Genomic DNA, 16,798 nt, shown 5'->3' on the forward strand with positions numbered 1-16,798 from the left:
GTGGGAAAATATATATTGTCAAACAGAGAACAACGGTGGGGTTTGATGACCCTGAATAATAATAATAGTATTTGTTAAGCACTTACTAGGTTTCAAGCACTGTTCTAAGAACTGGGGGAGATAGAGGTAATCAGGTTGTCCCACATGGGGCTCAGTGTCTTAGTACCCATTTTACAGATGAGACAACTGGGGCACAGAGAAGCGAAGTGACTTGCCCAAAGTCACCCAGCTGACAAGTGGCGGAGCTGGGAATAGAACCCACGACCTCTGATTCCCAAGTCCATGCTCTTTCCACTAAGCCACGCTGCTTCTGTGCAGCGTTGAATGCAACGTTGCTTTATTAATAATAATAATAATAATAATGGTATTTGTTAAGGACATATTATGTACCAGACACTATACTCAGCACTGGGGCAGATTCAAGAAAATCAAGTTGGACACAGCCCCGTCCCATGTGGGGCTCACAGTCTCAATCCTCATTTTACAGATGAGGCCCAAGGTCACACAGCAGACAAGTGGCAGAGCAGGGATTAGCCGGTCCTTGCCTGGACGGCCAGTGTTGGGTTCTTGGATATTCTGTGATGGCTGGATTGCTCACTGAATCGTGCCATTTAGCAGGAACTCAAGAACATCAAAATATTTAGCAAAGTAAACTTTTAGACGTACCATCTGAAAAAACTACCTCACAGCCTTCGAACGCAGTAGCATGCATGGAGTTCAATGCCCTGGATGCCGGCGAGGACCTTCTAACTACTTCTTTTGTTTCATTCTTTGCCATTTTAAATAACAATTTCGCTCTTGGACTATCTCAGCATGCCATGGTGTAATGATAATAATGTTATTCCCTAAGCGCCAGACTCTTGTGTTAATGCTATTTACTCCATGTCGAAAGCATTATATGCTGGAGTAGGTACAAGATGTTCAGATCAGACACCCCCCCCCATCCTCATGGGGCTCACAGTCTAAGAGGTTGAGAAAGCAGGTATCAAATCCCCAATCTACAGATCAGGAAACTGAAGCCAATAGAGGCGATTCTTCCCAAAGTCGTTCAGTATGGGAGTGGTAGAATCGGGCTTCGAGCTGATTCTCTTGACTCATCCCAAGCTCTTACCTGTAGACTGTGCTGTTATAGTAGCATCCTGAAGTCTGGAGGGTCCCTCAAGTTCAGTAAAGGGATTATCAGGACCAAAGTGATTTCTTCTCACTTTATGAACACTGATTAGCATGTTAAATACTGATAAAGCTTTCTGCATGTGGACGGAAACTGGTCCTACCTTAAATATCCTCTTCCTTTTGCAGGCTTTCCTCCCTACCCTTTACCTAATGACCGTTTTCCTCTTCAAACAACTGCCCTTGAGCCTCCTGGTTTTTTTTTTTTCCTCCTCTCCTTTGACCAGTCCTTTTGTGGAGAAGCACATAAGTGTTAATGATCCCACTGGTCTCCTAATATCAAATTGAAGCAATTACCATAAAAAGTAATTGAGATGAACTCCAAGAACTGCAGTACAAAAGAAAGCCACTATATTAAAAAAAAAAACCCCTCCGCATAACTACTCAAGACCAGTACATTAGTAGGCTGAAATCAAGGAATGGGATTATATTTGAATTTGGAGATCCATTCTCAGGCATAAAATCAGCTTTAAGAGTCATTTTTTTCCCCAAAGATCATTCTTTCCGTAAGAGAACCTAGCAGCACGCCTAAGTTACTTGTCTATTAATTTTGTTTTTCTTTTGTGGCAAGGTAAGTAACATGGTTTTTCAAGACCCAGAAGCAATTGCCCCAGAATTTGTAGAATTCATTCGAGTCAACCCATGATCTGCACAGCAGGGAATTCTATGAAGCACGTTTGATCAAACATTAATTTTATAAATTGCATTCCTTCCCCTCAATTCCCATGAAAAAGGTATTCAGCTAGACTAAGACTCTGGAAAATTTTAATGGGACCCTTGAAATCTGTTTGAGTTCAGCTTCTTGGAAAAAAAAAAGTGTTAATGGAGGCTGTGCACATACCAGAGGTGGTTATGCCTTTGAGGCGATTTTCTTCCATGCATAATGGTGAAACTGCAGTGGGATAATCTGGGTGGGTTTGAAATGTTCCCTTTGCTAAATTGGTATTACCTCCTGCAATAATGTCTTAGGGAGTTCTACGTGTGCGGTGATTTGCAACAATATCATTATTTTCTTTTTGCAGTCTTACCCTGGCCCAAGTCTGGAAAGTGAAGACTTTAACATTCCTCCGATTACACCCCCTTCGCTCCCCGATCACTCACTGGTGCACTTGAATGAGGTCGAGTCCGGTTACCACTCTCTGTGTCACCCGATGAATCATAATGGTCTGCTTCCATTTCATCCCCAAAACATGGACCTACCAGAAATCACGGTATCCAACATGCTGGGCCAGGATGGAACGCTGCTTTCAAACTCCCTCTCGGTGGTAAGAATTTTATCCATTTGGGCAGGAGTGGGGGGAGGAGGGGGAGGGAAGGAGTGGGAGGACTGATTTAATAAGAAAGATTACTTTAAGCGATCAGAGTGCAGGACGATAAATACTTGCATCTGCTTAAATGTTAGCCAAATGTTCTGCATTTCTGTTCTTGATGCTGAGAATTGCTAAAGTGATTTTCCATTGGATTTTTATAAAGGCAGAATTGTGCCCGATTATTTATTTTAACTGCCCACATAAAGATCAACTGTGGCAAATAGCGGGCAAACAATGAGTTTATTGTCACATTGGAAACATCCAGTTCGATTAACCTTTCCTCAAGTGCTCACAGTTTCTTTGTTTGCATCTGGGCTACGAAAATGGCTTGTCAACTTGAACAGTAGCAGAACTTGATCCCGTATTTTCAGCCCAAGCAAACAAATGTGAATGCAGGTTCTTCAGCAATCCCTGTGTGTGAAAAGATGTTTCACTGGGTTTCACCAAGTTATGAAAATGCCTGGCTCTGAGACGGAAAAGATTTGCAGAAAAGTTTTCCTACCGTTTGAGAAACTCCTGTCGTAGTCACCCTCCCTCCCCGCCCCCTCCCGCCAACACCCCATCATGGACCAAAGTGTTTGTGTGGTCTGAAGCGTGGTAGAGTTGCAAGTTTTGTTTTTTTTCAATACCCTACTAGCTGCTCAGTGAAATGGCCCCATCCAGATGACTATGCACAAGAACTGTTTTCCTGACTTTTTTTGGAGGGACAGATCCAGTCTTGCAATGATAGTAGTAATAGTAGTCATGGTGATAGTTTTGGTTAAGTGCTCACTGTGTGCAAAGCACTGTAAAAGTTCCAGGAAAGAGGTACATGAATTTCACTTTCAAATCCATTGTTCAAACCTGTGCTGTTGCTACTCTGAAGGTCCAGTATATACTGACCCCGTACCAAAAACGAGACCTCATTTGGAAGGAAGATCTACTCATTTGTACACACACACACACCCAGGTTTCTATTGCAACGAAGATGGTTAAAACACAATATTCCCCTCATTATCAGTGAGTGAAGGCACCCCTAAATCTGAAAATAAAACTAATTTTTAAAAATCAGGAAAAATTCAGCATTAGCGATAGAGTTTGAGAGAGAATTCATTTACTTTAGTCCTCCGTTCTCAGTAGATTACTTTTTGGAAGGGCTCTTGTAAGCCACTAATATTTGACATGGAATTCGTGGAAAGAACTGTATGAGTGATGGGAAAGGTGGCAGGAAAATGGACAAAACACAGGGGGTTTAGAGGGCAACAGATTCTTCTGATCAGAAGTGAAAGACATAGTAAAGCAGGAGGAAAGGCATGTTTATGGAAGAATTCCAAACAAAAACATTTGCACTGAAAATTTTTAAAAGTGGGGAACTTATTATTTAGACTTTAAGATTGGTTTAACCCGAGAGCAGTATGTGGTCAGTATATTTCAATCCCAGATGCACTTTCATTTGGAAGAAATTAGTTGCAAAGAATTCTTTAGTGATTTGCTTTAATGATATTTCCTTAAATCTGATACTGCCGGGGATCTCTCTGTAAAAAGCAAAAAGAACAAGAGAACCCTGCATCTGCCCGTGTTTATACATGTACATTCATCCGTGTGTTTCTTCAAAAAATAAATAAATGATTCCAGGTGTTTGTGGAGGAAATGAGTTACAGTTTCATCCATCAACACCAATGGTTTTCTGAACAAGCTGAGGAAGAAAGAAATGGCTGTATACCAAGAATGAGCATGTGTTTTCTTTGTCAATTACACCAAAAGGAAAAGAGTATGGAATCAGACTGTGAAAAGCAGTGATAATTTCTACACCTACTGTCTCGGCATTTACTTAGCGAGTATAGCATTTGGTCTATGTACCTACCTAGATCCTGACATCCCTTACACTGGGACTCTGTTGTATTTTCTTTGGGGTAGAGACCATTTGCCATTCTAACATCCAGGTCTATCTAGGGATGGCTCCCTGAAAGACGTGTATCGAGCCCAGGGTGATCAAATATCCTTACTCTAAAGGATCATCCCCTCAGTCTTCCATGGAGCCAGCCCCTTTCCCCATCCCAATCTTTCGAGGATTAAACTTCTCAGAGAATATACTCGATTCAACCTTTCCAGTTCCGGGAACCCAAGAACTCAGTCCCAATCCCTTCCCTCTTCTTTCTCTCAGTGAAGGTATTTGTCCTCCTAAATTTATGTTGGACTTCATTAACCAAGATTAATGGGCTATAAGTGACGTTTAAACACACTGCTTGGGAAATGATGATAGATGAGAGCTGACTTGCCAGGACTTACATGAGTAGTTTTTCCAGTTAAATAAAATGTTTGGAATTTTTAGATGGGTATTTTCACATGCAGGTTGATGAGAACTAGTGAGCTATACAGAAAAGCATCTTGTGATTCTCAAGTTCCTGCAAGCAATAGTAATGATACTTGTTAAGCGGCCCCTCCCTCCATCCCCTGGCTGAAGGACACTGGGTTAGGCACAAGTTCACCATTCCAATAGGGAATTGTCAATGGGTAGAATTCCCAAGCACTTTAACCAGGGAAAAAGGGCCAAAGAGAATATATTTAAATAATTTGAAATACTGATATGTATTAGGACCCTACGATGTTACATAATGCTGTGCTAAGTAAAAGGTAAGCAGATTTGATAAGGTGTGTATATGATGTGGGGCTCACAGTCAAAATAGGGTCAACAGTACGAATGGTATATGGGGAAAACAAAATAACAGTGAATTACAAAATCACCATTCCAATATAACGATGTAAATGAAGTAGCTAAACACAGGTCTCGAAGAGAGGAGTGCTTATGCTTTTTTTTTATTTGTTTTGGTAACCGGTTACTCGGTACCAGGCGGTGTAGTAAACGCCGGGGTCAATGCAAGATAATCGGGTTGGGCATAGTCCCTGTCCCAAATAGGGCTCACAGTCTTAATCCACATTTTACAGATGAGAGAACAAAGGTAGAGATAAGTTACTTGCTCAAGGTCACACAGCAGACAAATGGTGGAGTCGGTATTAGAACCCAGGTCCTTCCGACTCCCATGCCCATGCTCTTTCCACTAGTCCACGCTGCTTCTCCCTTAGGCCAGCTGCACTCAATCAATTGAATTTATTGAGCATTAACTATGTGCAGAGCACTGTACTAAGTGCTTGGAAGAGTACAATATCCTCAGGGCTCCGAACACGGCCTTTTTTTCCAAATGTTAGTGGTCTCCCGGCTGTCCCAGCAGCCCTCAGTCCTGGGCTGATGTGGGAGGCAAAGAGGCTGGATGACCATCAAACTCCCTATGGCCTTCTGACTCCCAGGCCCAGGCCCTTGTTCTATAAGTCCTTGAGGGCAGGGATCGTATCTACTGATTTTATTCTCCTCTCCTCAGTGGTTTGCACAGGGCTCAGCAGATGGTAAGAGCTCAATAAATACTATTGATTGATTGATTATGGAACACGTACTGAGGGCTGGCCTCTGTACCAAGGACTTGAAAGAGTACAGTAGAGTAAATGGATAGGAGCCCTACCCTCAAATGATTTAAAATCTAACTAGAGAGACAGATAGGAGGAAGAAGGAAAGGGGAATAAGTACACACTCTAAAATGGCTCCCTATCAGGGAATGAACCCCAGAGGCCTAACTGGCTTTATTTTAGGGATCTGTTGGAATCACATCCAGGAGTGGTGGGTATTAGATTATGTAATGTCCGCAGACAGAAGGCCAGAAATCATAGAGAGTATAGAAAAGAGCTTAGAAATATTAGATGAATTCAGTCTAATAGGAACTCGGGAGGACTTGTTTTCTAAATGAGTCTTAAAATGACCATCCCCATAAAACAAAGTTTCCCAGTGGTCTCAGCAATTTACTAAGCTCCACTCTAACACCACCAGCAAAAAAAAATCTCACCCTACAACACCCACCCATGATTTCTCTTCAATTTCATCATAAAGAGATTTCCCGGTATGACGGTAGGGATGATGAATTGATGAAAATGAGGGCAAGAGGAATAATTCGATTTTGAGGACTTGCAAACAGCAGCATTTATAGCGGGGGGGCTTGTCCTCCTTGACTGGAAGCCTTGGGCTTTCTGTGGGTTGAAAAGTGTTGAGTCTTCAGCATAGTCTCTTCCTGGAGCCCAGCTCCCTCCCATTTAGAGCTAAGGACCACTTGAATGATCTCTCTGGGAGAGGAGTGGTCAACCTCCCTCCCCTAAAAATGCCTCCAAAGGAAGGAGGCACATGTGGGAAACACGTTGTGCACAGTGCTTCCTTTCTCTCTGCTGGGGTCGATTGGAGGTGCCAACATGAACCTCAGCCCAACTCAAGGAGTCTCCGAGTATTTTCTTCTGTATTTTTCACTATTGCACATTGGGAATCCCCATTCTGAAAATACATGACCGTGATGGACGGGGGGATTTCCCACAGAAGTTCAGGATGCATTGTAATTGAGTTGGGGGTTTCTAAATTGCAGCATTTACCCTCCTTTCAGTAATCACTTAGCACTTTCCCTGCTCAGAAATAGGCTGTCATTCCTTGCCTCAGTTATCGTCTTGCTTCTTGTTCTAACAAACCCATTGGGTTGTAATCAGATCACGCTACTTAAGAGTAAGGTAATTAAGAGTTCAGAGAACTGCATTTTCTACACCATTGTCAGAGGCTTTTTCTTAATGTCTGCAGTGTGACCTATGCCAAGTCACTTCACCTCGCTGTGCCTCAGGTACCTCATCTGTAAAATCGGGATTAAGACTATGAGCCCCACATGGGACAGCGACTGTGTCCAACCCAATCTGCTTGCATCCACCCCAGTGCTTAGTACAGTGCCTGGCACATAGTACGTGCTCAACAAATACCATATAAATACCATAATAAAGTAATTATTATTGATAATAATAATGATCATTGTTAATTATTAATTACAATGAAATGATTGTGGTTATTAATAACAATAAAATGGTTATTATTAATAAAATGAGCTTTTCACACCCTGTTTTTAAAAGATGGGTAGTTAGGATAAAATTTCAAAAAGCATTTAGAGGTTAAGTAAGGCAGATTACTCTAAAGTTTGGCTTCAGTTTGATTGGAAAACTTTTGAGGACTTAGAATTCTTGTTGACCTTTGTTAATTGGTGGAGTTGTTTTCTGTTTGAAATAGTGGTGAGTGCTGAAAAGATGGAGTGAATGAAATGTTGTGCATTCAGGTTCTTTCTTATTGATACAAATAGGCCTTCATACCTTCTGGGAAACACACAGATGGAGTTTGTTGACAAACCTAATTCTTTTTTATGGTATTTGTTAAGCACTTACTGTGTGCCAAGCACTGTATTAAGCACTGGGATAGGTACAAGCTAGTCAAGTTGGTTACAGTCCATGTCCCACAGGGGTCTCGCAGTCTTAATCTCCATTTTAGAGATGAGAGAATTGAGACACAGAAAGTTAAGCAATTTGCCCAAGGTCACACAGCAGACAAGAGGCAGTCAAAATTAGAGCCCAGGTCCTTCTGGCTCCCAGGCCCATACTCTTCCCACTAGGCCGTACTACTTCTTATATGGGAGCCCTACAGAGAAGCAGCGTGACTTAGTGGAGATGGAGAGAGCCCGGGCTTGGGAGTCAGAGGTCGTGGGTTCTAATCCCGGCTCCGCCACTTGTCGGGTGTGTGACTTTGGGCAAGTTACTCATCTTCTCTGTGCCTCAGTTGTCTCATCTGTAAAATGAGGATTAAGACTGTAAGCCCCACCTGGTACAACCTGATAACCTTGTATCTCCCCCAGCTCTTAGAACGGTGCTTGGCACATAATGAGCGCTTAAAAAATACCATCATAATTGTTATTATTATGATGATGATTATTTCAGAGTTCTGGAGGTGTCCAAACCTCTCTATGGCTGAGGGCCCTGGCCCTACTGTAGAAAACATGTCTGGCTCCTGAACTGAAGGGCATTCACAGCACCAAATGGCAAGACAGGATCCCAGATAATGAAGAGCTACGATGCTATCTCACCTACACTCTGCCAGTGCTCCTGGTAGCCCAACTTCTCTGGGAGCCAATGGGCAAGATAGGGATCCCCAAGCAACCAGTGGGTAACAAGCTGACATAGGCATCCACCGTCGGGGGCCGGGGGGAGGAGGGGTTCGGAAGACTCGGTGAAACACCATCTTGAACGACGCGGTCGAAAGTGTTGGGAAACAGCTGCAGCCAGGTTCACCGGCCTGTAGTGTTTGGGGAAGATAATCATTCCGTAGTATTTCTGGGCGGGTCACTGTACTACACTCTGGGGAGTTTGTCAGTTGTCTAGATCCCTGCCCTCAATCTTTAGGGAGGCAAATTTGAAAACAGCACCAAGCACTGCAATTGGTAAACACAGCAGCCCGTCTAAAACCACCAGTTCTGTGCACAGAACACGTGACACAACATTGGTCATGTATAAGTCTTTCTAGCCTCTCTGCATGCTTGACTATGATCTCCCTCTCCACAACTCATCCAACACTAAGGGCAGCAGTATACTGAAGTGTTTAGATAAGGTAACTTTAAGGTGCTTTTACCAACACTAACTTGAAAGAAAATACCAAATTCCTATTTCTTGTGTGATGTAAGTGGGAGGAAAAAAAACGGGTTTCATCCCCGTTAGTTAGTCATGGTTTACAAGAAGGTCTTTGACTATGGAAACTGGATTCTCATCATTCCTCGCTGATTGTTTTTGTCCTGTTGCACTCATCAGTGAGCTAAATCAAGGCTGGTCGCGGGAGACAAGCAAACTCGTCTAAAGTCACCCGAGCCCCGTTGGGGGAGGGGAATGGCTGGTTCTTTGTGCATCCCACAGAAGCCCTTTCATCCAAAGCCAAACCTCACCCAATTTTAGAATGCTCTTAGAGAAAGGATTCATTCTGAAACTGGGCTTTTCTGGAGGTTGAGGTTTCTAATGGTGTGGTATAGAAAATTTACAATGAAACACCTCACAAAAGAGAAAATTGGAATCTTCAAACCGAAAGCTTCAGATTTCAATTTTGGAAGTCGAAAAATGGGAAATGATACTAAAAGGCAATCACATTGGTGGAATTATTTCTGCAGTGCTCCATTTTTCCTGTCAACAAAAGCAAACGTAACATATGCGCACCAGTCGATGATCTTTTCTCTTTTTTTGGTTTACGGTTATGGCAGACTTTGAATTGAAAGGCCATTGTACAAATGCTTTGACAACCATCACATCAGTAGGTACTGGAGAGGACATACGAAACTGAAGCAAAAGTGTTTCTTTGGGTCTATAGGGAGTACAGTACCTCAGTGAGTTCAGATGGATTAGAGCAGCATGAATTTCTAATATGTTGCCATTATGGAAAAGACCACTGGCATATTGAATAATGCAGCTTTCAAAGCAGAGCAGAAAATGTGATTACAGACAATTTGATTGCTGTTTTTAAAATAAATATTTTCAAAATCACGAGGTATTTTATTTCACGTAATGCATAAAACATGTAACAGTGGACTAGAGCTAAAGATCTTTTAGGACACTGAAGAGTAGATGATGTCAGCTCCATTTAGATATGGAATAATAGAAGCATTAGTTTAAAATGAAATGGATGTCACAGTGGCTTGTTTCCTTATTAAAAAAAGCAATATAAAGAAATGATTTTGCCCACTTTGACAGAAGAATAAAGGCAGTGAATAATTATTTAGCATTATGCCACAATTCATCAAATCCTTTGCAATTACAGTCTGTTTTTTCCACAAATTATCCTTTTCGAATATGGCTACTTGGGAGAAATTTATGAAACGTCTCTAATGGAGTAAAGAATGGGGCCATCTTTTTAGCCTTATTTTTTATATCGTATGAAATCTAACTGTATTTTTTCAGGCATTGGCACAAGAGCACGATTGTAGTGCTTAGATGCTTTTAAGATGCAAGTGACTAAAAGTTTGAGAGCCTAGCTAAACATCTCCTTCACCCCCTTGCAGCTTGCAGTTCTTAATCAGCCAGTAGTATTTATTGAGTACCTACTTTTTTATGGTATTTGTAAAGTGCTTACCGCGTTCGAGGCACTGTGCGGTGTGCTGGGGTTGATACAAGATATTCACCTGGGACACAGTCCTTGTCCCACGTGGACTCCCAATCTTCATCCCCATTTTACAGATGAGATAACCGAAGCTCAGAGAAGTTAAGTAGCCAGGTCACACAGCAGACGAGTGGCGGAGTAGGAATTAGAATCCGGGTCTTCTGACTCCCAGGCCCGTGCTCTTTCCACTAGGTCACGCTACTTCTCTGGAATAAAAATTAGGTAAAGAATTAAGTTGTGCAAGTATGTTCCTAAGTGTAACGGGCAGTTGGGAGTTCACCTGTGCCTAGGTGATGAAGTGCTGAAGTTAGGAGGATTTAACCTGGGGAACAAAGAGGTAAATAGGAGAAGGTCTCGTTCGTTTATTCACTTATTCTGTCGTGCTTACTATGTGCAAAGCACTGTACTAAGCACTTGGGAGAGTACAGCATAACAATAAACAGATGCATTTCCTGTCCACAGTGAGCTAGGCCATGCTGCTTGGAGGTTTTGGAGGAGATGACAAAGATAGCCAGAGGGAGAGGAGATACATGAATAAATACAGAAATAAACACAGGAGTGCTGAGGTGGCTGATGAGAATGCGTGACATTTTAGGGCGGCTTTGCAAAAGGCGAGTAATGAGGTTGGTTGAGCTGAAAGCAGAAGTCTAGAGTCTGACTCCAGATCTTCACGTACTCTGCACATTTCTCACTATGATCAAGTTCATTCAAGACTTAAGTCTAGATCTGGTTTAGGATATAAGTAATAGGCAGTTGGCAGCCTGTTCCATTTAAAATGAATATCTGCCATATGTTTCACTGAATCTGACTTTTAGATGAATACTTTTCTTTTCAGTCAGGGGAGAAAAATTTTCCAACATCTTGCTGCATGGGATAAATTGGCTTTTCCTACCAGATAACTGCAGAGCATTCCAAACAAAGAATATGTTCCTCATATCTACCATCCCAGGATAAATCTGGCTGAGATACGAGGTGCCTCGTGTTGTTTTGTCATATGTTTGAAGAGTACTCCTCTCTACTAAACTCCGAGCTTCTCCACTAGATTGTTAGTTCCTTGAGGACAGGGACTGTGTCTGCCAACTCTGTGGTGTTGTACTCTATTAAGCTCTTTGGACAGTTCTCTGGACGCTGTACACATTCATGTTTATACCATTCATTGATTTATTGATTACTAGGATTGGGGTTTCCACGGTGGATTGAAGTGTGAATTTTCAGCATCAAAATGCTGACTCATAAAAGCCATTTCCATCTGGAGTCATAGAAGTGTTAGAGTTTAGAACAGATTAGAGAGTTAAATCATTTCAAGATGTGGCTTTCTCAATTATTCAGTGCTCTCTCCTATGCCAGGTTGGACTGGTTCATTTATATTAAAAAGTGCCCACCATCTCCGGCCTGTCAGGTTGGAGTGCTATCTAGACCGACAGAAGCAAACAAGGCCCTACTTTTCTTTTCAGTCGGTCACTTGATCAATCGATCACATCAGCGGATCTGTTTTTAATTCTGCCATTTTACCAGAAGAAACGTACTGTAATTGAGAAAAATAGTACGGGAGGGTGGGGATGTAACTGTCAATGATTTTGTTTATCTTAGATGCCAACTTGTATTTCGAGTGCAAGGATTAAAAGAGGCATGGACTTTAGAGGGAATGAGGTCCTGGAGGGGACATAACTTCAAAGACCTTTTGACCCTAATAAAAATAATAATTGTAGTATTTGTAAAATGCTTACTATACACTAAGCACTGGTATAAGTGCAGGATATTCAGGTCAGGCACAATCCTGCACTAAGTTCCCAGTCTAAGGGGGAAGGAAGGGAGAACAGGTGTTGAATCTACATTGTTCAGATGAGGAAACTGAGGCATAAAGAAGTTAAATGACTCGCCCAGGTCAAGGAGCAGGCGTCACATGGCAGGCAAGTGGCTGAGCTGGGATTAGAACCCAGCTCTCTTGACTCCCAGCCCGTCGCTCTATCCATTAGGATGTACTGCTTCTCATTGGAATTCCTCAGGTCTTGTCAGAGACTTGGAATGGGCAAGAAAGGGAGTCCAGTTCCCATAGTGGAACCATGGTCACCCATGGAGTGGACGCCTATGACTGTGTGGTATTTATCAGAAAATACTAGATTATAGGGGTGTTCTTGTATGATCATTTTTTTTTCCTTCCATCTAGCCACTGTACATGGTATTTTGGTATACGTCAGCTTCAAAATGTGAAGATTATCCTTTCTCGGAAATCATTAAGCTAAACAGATTCCAAAGAAAAAAAGTAATAGTTAAAGGCAAAATGAATAAATCCCATTTTACTGTTAGTGTTTGAAACTTGATTTCTGTGAGGATGTTGAAGAAAACGTGTATGAACAGATTTGTCTTTGAACTTCAGCATTTGAGGAGTTTTTTGTTCCCTTCATCCAAATTACTCATCACCCTAGATGAAAACTAATGGTATAGCTTTATGAAAAACAGGCCTCCTCTCTTCTATTGTCTGGTCACATTCTGTTCTGAACAGCTGACTTGAAATACTCTCTCAAATCAGGTGTTGTCTTAAAGTGCTATGCAAATTTAGTATCTTTGCAGAGCAGAGAAGTAAAGGAACTCAGTTTGGATTATGTCCATTTGCAAAATAAGAAAGGCAGATATCTTTAACTCGGGTTGAATATGTCTAAAGGGCAGTATACTCGTGCGTACGTAAATGTAATGGCACTAAAATGGGTTATGAGCGTAGAGGCCTCATAGCTTGTGCAGATGCTATATCAGTGCTCTTTGCGGAGTTGTTCTAAAGGGGATCTAGATCCAACCTTTTTTGTGGTATTAAGTGCTTACTCATGTGCCAAACACTAAACTAAGTGCTGGGATTGATACAAGATAATCACTTGTATTTATTAAGTCCTTACTCATGTGCCAAACACTAAACTAAGTGCTGGGAGTGATACAAGATAATAAGGTTGGACACAGTCCATGTCCCACATTTTACAGATAACGTAACTGAGTCACGGAGCTGTTAAGTTGATTTGTCCACGGCCATAGAGCAGACCGTTGGTGGCACCGGGATTAGGTCCTCTGGTTCCCATCAATGAGAACCAAACAAGGAACAACCTGTGGGTAACATACCACAAATCTGAAGCCTATCTGTATCATGAACCAGGAAGAACAAAGTGGAGGAGCAGAGCTGCAGGAATGGAAGCAGAAAGCAAAGAGTGTAGTAGGAAGTGGGAGGCTTTCCGTTGGCGAGCCTCGATGCGGGTGATAGGAGCCGCGAGGTAGCCATCATGACCAAAGAGATGCTAGTGCAGATTGTCGGTTACCATGAGTCTATCACCAGTTGACCAATTCCAGTTGGCTTCCTTTTCAACACCTCCACGTGGATTAGAGAAAAACTGCAGCAACGTGAAGTAACGAGCGTGGCATCCTAAACTGTCTCACTACCCAGGAAGGGATTCTCAACTTAATTCCAAGGTATTCACGCAGCTATTAGGAGGGCAAGGGAGCGTGGAGAGATAAGGTCTGCATACTCGATGGAGGACTTGTCTGAAAATGCTGAAAACCTGCTTGACTGCAGGTGTGGTCATGGCCTAATAGAAAGAACACAGGCCTGGGAGTCAGAGGACCTGGCTTCTACTCCCGGCTTCAGCACTTGTCTGCTGTGGCACCTTGGGCAACTTTCTTAGCTTCTCTGTGCCTCAGTTTCCTCAACTGTAAAATGGGGATTAAATACCTGTTCTCCCTCCTACTTAGTCTTTGAGCCCCATGTTGGTACAGGGATTGTGCCCAACCTTATTAACTTGTAGATACCCCAGCACTTAGAACGGTGCTTGACATATACAGTAAAATCACTTAAAAATACCATAATAAAGGAAATAAATAACTCAGTTACCTTGCCAAAGTCATCATTGAGCAAAGAGTTTAAGAAATTCATCAGTGTGTTTTTTTGGTTTCTATTTCCAAACCTCAGATATTCAGTTCAGAAATCTTCTGACAAAAACAGACTTCATTAATTGGGAATCAACTTCATGTTCCATGGGGAAAAATTCAGATCTGGCATTGGAAGTGTCCAGAGCCCATACCTGGGCTGGATATTTTGCAACGATTTTTGGGATACGATTGTGAAGACGAAATCAGGGTAGGAGAAACTAAATCCAGTGGGAGGATTCTTCATAAGTGAAATGTCATCCAAGTGGAGAGAGTGAAAGAGTGGAAGATGACATTGTATCTTTTTGGATCGAGGAGTTTATCAGTCAGTCACTGGTACTTATTGAGTGCTTACTGTATGCAGAGCTCTGAACCAAGCACTTGGGAGGGAACGATATAGCTGAGTTGGTAGGCATGTTCCCTGTCCACAAGGCGCAGCTTCCTGAATTTTGTAAATACTCCTTAATTAGAGTTTTCTCTTACAGCAGATACACTTTTGGACTGTTCATGGAAAGCGTTTCGCAATAAAGGGTGAAAGATGCTATTTTGGCATCGAAAAGGATCTTCCTCTTTCTCCTGCCTTTAAAAGGCAGCCTTCCATATAGGGTACTTTGGGATGAGAGAACAACACAGGCAAATACTAAGGAATCCACAGAAGACACACAAAAATGATTGAAGAGAGCAGAGAGATTGATTTATGGGGAAAAATTATTAATTTTCCTAATTCTAATTTACATTTATATAGTGTCTTTCATCCTGGAGGATCCCTAGCTACTCACGGCTATTATTTGTGGATGGAATACCCTAGAGAGGGTAGGCGGCAGGCAGCAAACAGTCTGCATAGGTGGAAGACTGGGGGCCAAGTCAGTAGCATAACGTCTGTGTCACGTCTTAGGTTTTCGAATATTCACTCCAAATGGTTAGGGCTTGGGTCTTTTTCTGAGCAAACCCCTTAATAATTCCGTTATTTCTGTTTCACTTTTTTCAAAGTGCTTTACAGTGGGCAGAAATAACTTAAAACCCTCAAGAGTACTTAAAATTTTTAAACCTGGCAAAACAACCACTTAGAGAGAGGCATAATTATCTACTGAGGCTTGCAGATTACAAAATGGCAAGTGAATTTAGGGAGCTTAAGCAGAATTTGCATAAAATGGCAAGGAAAACTGTGTCCTAAAATCTTACAGTCAAGCAAGTTGCCTTCACAAGGCAGGAGTTATTTTGTTTGAAATACAAATAATTTAAACCAATGCATTTTCAATCAATATTTACTATATAAAGGAAACACATCTACATTGGCAAGGTTCCCCACCACCCCATCATTTCTGGTTCTTTAGGAGCGATTCAAGGCAGATCTTTTCTTCTGTAACTAATTTGAATTTCCGTGAAATCATTCAAATAGCAGGCAAGGTAGGTGTTTGAAGGGGCTGGTTATGAGATTCAGAACCCGTCCCTTTCTTATCCGGTGAAGTTGGAGAGTGACTAGAAGCAGTGTGGCCTAGTTAGAAAGAGCAGAGGTTTGGGCAGTCAGAGGACCTGTGTTCTAGTCCCAGCTCCGCCACCTGCCTGCCATGACCGTGGGCAAGTCACTTACCTTCTCAGTGTCTTAGTGGCCTCGTCTGTAGAATTCCAGACCTGTTCTTCCTCCACTTAGCCCCGTGTGGGACGGGGACTGTGTCCAACCTGATTATCTTGTATCTACCCCAGCGTTTGGTATAGTGCTTGGCCCAGAGTAAGAGCTTAACAAATACCACCATTATTATTACTATAATTATTATTATGTCCTTACTACTAAGAAGCTGCCCAGAGACCCCTTGGGGTGAGTTGGGGATTTGTCCTGCCTCTAGAAGTCTCTGCCTCCTAAAACCACAATCATAATTAGCTGCATCTGGTGCCAAGTTAGGGAAAAGTTAAATGCTTTACACCTGCCCGTCGGGGAAACCGGTTGTACCCAGTGGTTAGAGGGAGAGGGGAGGGATTGGCAGTTGACTTCTGGTCCTTTATCTGACTTATTCTGTGACTTTGGACAAATGAGTCAACCTGTCCAGAGTCCAGTTTATTCATGTGTGAAATAAGCACCATAATAAGCACAAGACTTGTTTCCTATTTGCAAAGTAGTTTGAATTCTTTGGATGAATGGAGTAATTCCAATTATTATCATCATTATTATTATTATCAAATTACTTTGGCTTGACCAAGAAGTAGGGTGGAAGAACTATAATAATCTTCTCTAAACGTTCAAGTATATAACCAAGGGGCTGCCAGTGAGCCCAGTGACCTATGCTAGATATTATCTATTGAATCTCATCAAGCATCCTAATTGCAGGGAGTTGAAAAAAACAGCAGCGGGTGGGAGAATTAAGATCACAGCGCCTCCACAGCTCTACCCTGGGAGATGCCTTTTGTG

The 16,798-nt window shown here is 42.1% G+C and overlaps 1 protein-coding gene across 3 annotated transcripts in view; it reads left to right on the forward strand.

Moving 5' to 3' along the window:
- Positions 1-16,798, forward strand: part of TOX (thymocyte selection associated high mobility group box) — a 404,763-nt gene that overhangs the window by 281,506 nt on the left and 106,459 nt on the right. For all 3 annotated transcript variants that reach the window (XM_029069417.2, XM_029069419.2, XM_001513508.5), the window contains one exon: positions 2,193-2,435. In XM_029069417.2, the coding sequence (XP_028925250.1) occupies positions 2,193-2,435 (243 nt within the window). The remainder of the gene's footprint in view (positions 1-2,192; positions 2,436-16,798) is intronic.

This window comes from Ornithorhynchus anatinus, chromosome 7, assembly GCF_004115215.2.
Source record: "Ornithorhynchus anatinus isolate Pmale09 chromosome 7, mOrnAna1.pri.v4, whole genome shotgun sequence".
Classification (NCBI taxonomy): domain Eukaryota; kingdom Metazoa; phylum Chordata; class Mammalia; order Monotremata; family Ornithorhynchidae; genus Ornithorhynchus; species Ornithorhynchus anatinus.